Raw genomic sequence first — 5,801 nt, 5'->3', positions numbered from 1 at the left:
AGGGATGCCCATCAATTAAAAGTAGGTATGCAGGACAGTTAATAAGAAGTTGGACATCATCAGTGAGAACTGAAGAGTTCTGCCTCCAATCCAGTACTGATATGTGTGTGAAACACAGAATTAAATTGACACCGACATTCGATTTTGGGGGGAATCACACAATACCACACAGTTTTTCTTATCTAAAAGGTTGTGTCGCCATCTCCTGGTTATTGTGAGGAACAACAAAGACAGATTACAGTAATGCCCAAGTAACCAAGCAATATTCACACGTCACAGCACAAATCCGGAGCACATCTGTTCAATTATACTGAACCTAATACATTTTGACAAGGTATCATTTAATATTCATGAGAACCTTTTGCCCGATTTTCAGTGCAAGTTTTGTTTACTGTAATGGTTTGCGGCTTGATGCCATTTAGAATGTTAATCGGATCCATGAAGCATGAGATTCAAAGCCAGTCCTGGGGATTGCAGCGCACACTATTCATACATCTCCCAGACTCTGTATGGCTCACCCAGCCCAGCTCTATGCAGATGACTGACACCAGCAGTCTGTCATGTCAGACACAAGCCACAACAGCTGAAGACCTTTTTCCACTTCATCATTTTGATTCTCATCTATACTCATGCAATGCTCAGGCATTTTCCCCATAGTAATACCATGAGGCGAACATATGGTTCATGATCAGTTGTTAACGGAGTGCTTTATTGTGGGTAGATTTGAAGGACATTTATGCTTGCCCTTAGTGCACATGCCAACTGTTCCATTACGTATGTCACAACGTGTCAGTGTCTGGCGACTGTGTGGGCGTGCGTGTGTGTGTGTGTTTGTTTGTGTGTGTGTGTGTGTGTGTGTGTGTGTGTGTGAATGAGAAAGAGTACTTATTGTTGTGTGGAGGAATTGTGTGTGGATGTATAAATGAATAGTGTATTTTGTTTGTATTTGTATGTGTGTATGTGTGTCTGAGAGAGAGAGAAAGAGTGTATTTGTGTGTGTGCCTGTGTGTGTGTGTGTGTGTGTGTGTGTGTGTGTGTGTGTGTGTGTGTGTGTGTGTGTGTGTGTGTGTGTGTGTTTGTGTCTGTGTGGACATTGCCTAGTCTAGACAATATTAAACTTTCAGTGTCTGAAAAGTGGTGTTTGCAAAAGTGTGTTTCTCCCCCATTTTTCTTAGCAGCCAGGTTGATAAATGGAGTGATTTGAGTTCCAATCAGCACATTTGGCGAGGTTGAGCATGTCTGAAAGTTATGGGGCAAAGAGCTGAACCGCGAAATGAAGCCCTCAGGGAAAGATGTGCAAAACAAAAATGCACATATCATACACACACAAACACACCTACACACACACACACACACACACACACACACACACACACACACACACACACACACACACACACACACACACACACACACACACAGAGACTCATTTCAGGTGGCTTACCCAATTATTCTGTCTGACGAGGTGGAACACGGTCAAGCAGGTTTTACAAATTCCTTTACAATCCCATCTGAGCAAAAGAATAAATATTGAATGACTTATTGATTACATGAGTGGAGCACCTGCCTGAATGGCCTTATCAAGGGACAGTGTTTATCTGATTATTCTTGACTGCCTGAGCTTCTCTGCATGCCTGAAAGTCTTTGTGGGCAGAATGGTGTAATCACATTCGCACATGGTAAGTCAATACTCCAATGTGATAAGCTAAATCAATGTTTTACACAAACACCTGTGCAGCAACACAGGTGTGTGCCTAAAGGCCAGGTCCCGGACTCATGTTGATCAAAACAGCCATGCCTCCTCAGTTTCAGTCAGAGAGGAGGTTTAATACTGAAACTTGGGGGGTATAGTCCAAGTAGGTGGTTAAGTGACAAACTTTTCTTAGTTAAGTAAGTTGTAAACCTCCTACAACAAGAGCCCTATATGCCATTGTTTTGTTAGGAGAATGAAGCCATGTAGCTCCTCTATCAGGAGGTTTACCACTTACTCTAAGTTAACTTACCCAGGTTTGTCACTAAATCATGTGCTTGGAATACCCCCTGTCTCTGAGATTTGATACATAGTTTGTTTTGTTTTTGTTTTGAATTGTAAGTTTCTTAGAGTTTCATAATGCATGTCCTGGAAAGCTAGTAGGAACAATGTGTATTCATCTGGCCTTATTATGACCATATGCCATTAAAATATACCTAGTTATGTGATACATTTTGTATTGTTACTGGCAAGAATTAACACTACACTCTTAAAACGAATGTGTTGAAATGTTGGAATGTGTTGAAATATTTTAACACATCTCAATGTCCAAATAAGGACAACAGAGTTTGTGTTGTAACACATTGCTTTTGTTATTTGTTTTAGGTACACAGTATGTGTTGAAAATAACACAACTTGTGTTGTTTTTTTTAACACATCTCTATGTCCAGCCCAACACAGTTTTGTACACTAATTAGATTCCGCAGTACACACTACATACTGCTACTGTGCTATGGAAACCACACAGTGAGAAATGAAAGTGATTCAATACTTGCCAATGTATAGACACGCAACACGGTACAATGAAGCAGAAATCAGTTGAATAACTTGTAATGATTCATTTAACATGGCAGAGGTTGACTTTAAATGAGAGTTTGTTATGATTTTTAGAAATTTAATGGAAACAGTGTCACTTTACACAAAGTTCATGTACTGAGAACCTGCATGTCTGTGTCAGACATGCAGACATCAGAAGGCCCAATAATAATATGGACCAACAACTGGCACATAAAAATACATTTTAAAATGGAAATGTCTTCTAGTGGTTCTGAAAGCATCCCTTTTACATGTATGGAAATGAGTAATTCAGCAAAATTCCAGCAAAATTCTCTTTAGTGGCAGATTTTAGAGATAATTGTGAGTGTAGCTGTTTGAGTCCAATGTATATTTTAGAGACACAGGAGTCAATAGTCAGCTTTACTCTTGACCTGTTCAGTTTGACATTTATTTTGACATTTTTTAGGAAGCCAAAGAGTCCCTCGGCCGAGTTTTGTTGTTGAGTCCTTATTCTGTGTCTCAGTGCCATTTTGTGTGGGTTAGCTGGCGATCGGAGTAAATAAGAAAGATGTTACATCCTGTTATTGTGCAAATGCTGTACTCTTGTGGCCTTTATATTTGAAGCCTCAGCCATAGCTTGGCAACAGAATACAAGAGAAAGTGTTTTAAATTAATGTATGCCCTTCAGTAGAAGTTGTGGTTAATTACTTTTCAAAGGACTAAAGGTGATCCAATAAGGCACCAATGGGGCACAGTCAAAGGCTCTCAGTCAAGCCATCTCTGGAGTCATGAAATTTAGACCAACTTACAGCTGCACCAAAGATTATAGATATTTAAAATATGTTATTGTGTTACTAGGCAACATAGAGGCTGAAGGGCTATGGCCACAACAGTTGACTTACTTCGAGATCATTTTTTCTCAGGTGAGCATACATCTTTTTGGACATTTGTAATGGTGATGTAAAGTCAAAAATAGCTTTCCAAACAGATGTTGATGCATATGTTTTCAAACATATCATGAAACTAACCTGGTCAAATATTGTACAAGGAAGCTTTTATCAGCAGTACTGTATGGCAGTGGGCTCAGACCTTCAACATTCAACATTTGCGATGTTCATGTTTGTGCTGTTTAGAAACTGAGATTACAAATCCACTCCTTATCTCACTGAGATAAAACACCACTGAATGGGCCAAACCTGAAAAATACAAAAAGCCCTTCCATGAAAATGTCCTAAATCAAAAGTACAGTCACACTGACTTGTTATCAACCGAAAGACATAGGATCTCTTTCCAAAGCACAGGTAAGACATTTGTCACTAAATGTTCACTCATATAATCTCGTCAATAATTTTGTTTGACCAATGCAGAGCGATAAATTCTTTAAAAATATATGTGTTTTCAAAATCTTGGATTTGACCTTTTCCAGATTTCAGTTTTTACCAATCTAAAAGACGTGACTAAGCGAAACTTGCCAGTTGTCATATTATAAGTTTAGCCATTGGGATGGTGCAGGTGGAATTGTTAAGTGCATTAATTGATCTGTAAATCTTAAGAGAATTCAAGGCTGAAATCATGACTAAAAGCCATTGCATGGTTTTGGTGTCTAACAGTGAACAATATGGCCTTGGTCATTACATGTCAGAGGCTGGTAAAGATATACTGTAGGAGTGACAATCTTGTTGGTAGCTGCCATAGTATTGAAGTACAGTTTGTCTGATCATTTATTCTTAACATTTAAGAATTGTTTTGAGATGCATTCCTTGCAATAAACTTAACTTACTCATGGTATCATAGTATTCAGTTAAATGTATTTAGCTACAAGTATTCACTTAGAATGAAATCACAAAAATACAAACATTAAGAGATAGAAAATTAGCATCCAAAGTAATTCACCAAGTGACTCTTGACAGCAGGGTTGTGCAAAATTCCAGAATTGAATTGAAAATGGCTCTTAAATTCCAATTAAATTCATGAATTTCACTTGCATTTCAATTGAGGTATAGCAAACAGGAAGCAGAATTGCAATTCGAATGTTGCACAACCCTGCTTGACAGTCACTCAGTGCTAGCTTATGTCTTTGTTACAACTATTACTTTTTTTTACTTTGGCATTACTAATAAATAATGCAACAATCCACTTGTAAAACATTTCTATGTACACATAGCCATAATCTATGATAGTTTGTGCCTAGCATAGTCACAAAAATGAACAAAATCAATAATTACTCATAAATTAGAGGACGTAAGTGTTACCATTCATTTACCATTTCATTTATTTCTTTTAAGGATCTCCATGGATTGGAAGCAATCAGTTTCCCATCTCATGCTCTTTCTACCGTTGGTTTTCACCCTTGAGATTCAGACCATCAACTCCATAAATGAGCTGAAAGAAGATGACTTTGGAAAATCCTTCCCCCAACATGGCCTCCTGCTCCTTTACTGGTTCACCTCCCTCATAGATATCGACCAAATTGGCATCATTCGCTTCAAGAAAGGAAGTTATGATCTGGTCACTGACTACCCATTTCAACTTATAGAAAACCCAGGTTACCTTCCATACATCATTCCAACGGGACAAAGTGCTTACTACTCAGTCGATGACTTGGAAGATGGTTTTGTCAACTACTTGCCTTTTTACATCACCCAAGACTTTTACAATTTCAAAAACCACGAGGGACAAACTGTAGACAGGCTCATCATTGTGATAGATAAGTGGTACACACCAGTCAGGGTAGACCAGGTGTATATCTCCGAGGCATCGAAATACAACCCTCCAAATGTGACCAATGGCAATATCACTGCCACGTACAAAGTGGGTGCCCAGGTCCTTCGTCAGATCACAACTCTGACCAACCCACTGGACTGCCAGAACAAGTTCTTGAAGGAGATCTTCCCTCACCTCGGCTTCGGTCTGACTCTTGCTGAGAGCATGTTTGGTCAGCCGGGTCTCCCCTTGTTCCTGGCGTTATCAGGATATGACCTCGAGGGCCGATACAATATCACAGCGCAAACGTGGTCCTGCCCGCTGGTGCCAGCTGAGGGCAGGAAATCCTTGTGCGACACCAGTAAGCTAGAGCTGGCCATCAGGACCAGCCATGAAGGCCACGCCGTAATCAGCTGGCACGGACTACCCAGCAGCATCTTGAAATCACACACCACGGTGGCACTGTTCCAGAGCAGTGACCGCGGCGGCCCATTGGTGGAAAAGAGGATCGACGGTCAGGCGTCGGGCGCTCTGGAGACCGCGGTGGCCCTCGACTCCGGCCTCCAGATCC

General features: G+C 40.2%; 1 protein-coding gene across 1 annotated transcript in view; it reads left to right on the top strand.

The window, feature by feature from the left end:
* Positions 1-3,400: 3,400 nt before the first annotated feature.
* Positions 3,401-5,801, top strand: part of LOC125294801 — a 2,814-nt gene continuing 413 nt past the window's right edge. Inside the window, exons 1-3 of the mRNA XM_048243850.1 lie at positions 3,401-3,450; positions 3,661-3,828; positions 4,813-5,801. The exon at positions 4,813-5,801 is cut by the window's right edge and continues 413 nt beyond it. Coding sequence (XP_048099807.1) covers positions 4,820-5,801 — 982 coding nt within the window. The 5' untranslated portion in view covers positions 3,401-3,450; positions 3,661-3,828; positions 4,813-4,819. The remainder of the gene's footprint in view (positions 3,451-3,660; positions 3,829-4,812) is intronic.

Source organism: Alosa alosa, chromosome 1 (assembly GCF_017589495.1).
Source record: "Alosa alosa isolate M-15738 ecotype Scorff River chromosome 1, AALO_Geno_1.1, whole genome shotgun sequence".
Classification (NCBI taxonomy): domain Eukaryota; kingdom Metazoa; phylum Chordata; class Actinopteri; order Clupeiformes; family Clupeidae; genus Alosa; species Alosa alosa.
The sequence above is the reverse complement of the archived record's forward strand: the minus strand, read 5'-3'. Positions and strand labels throughout refer to the sequence as shown.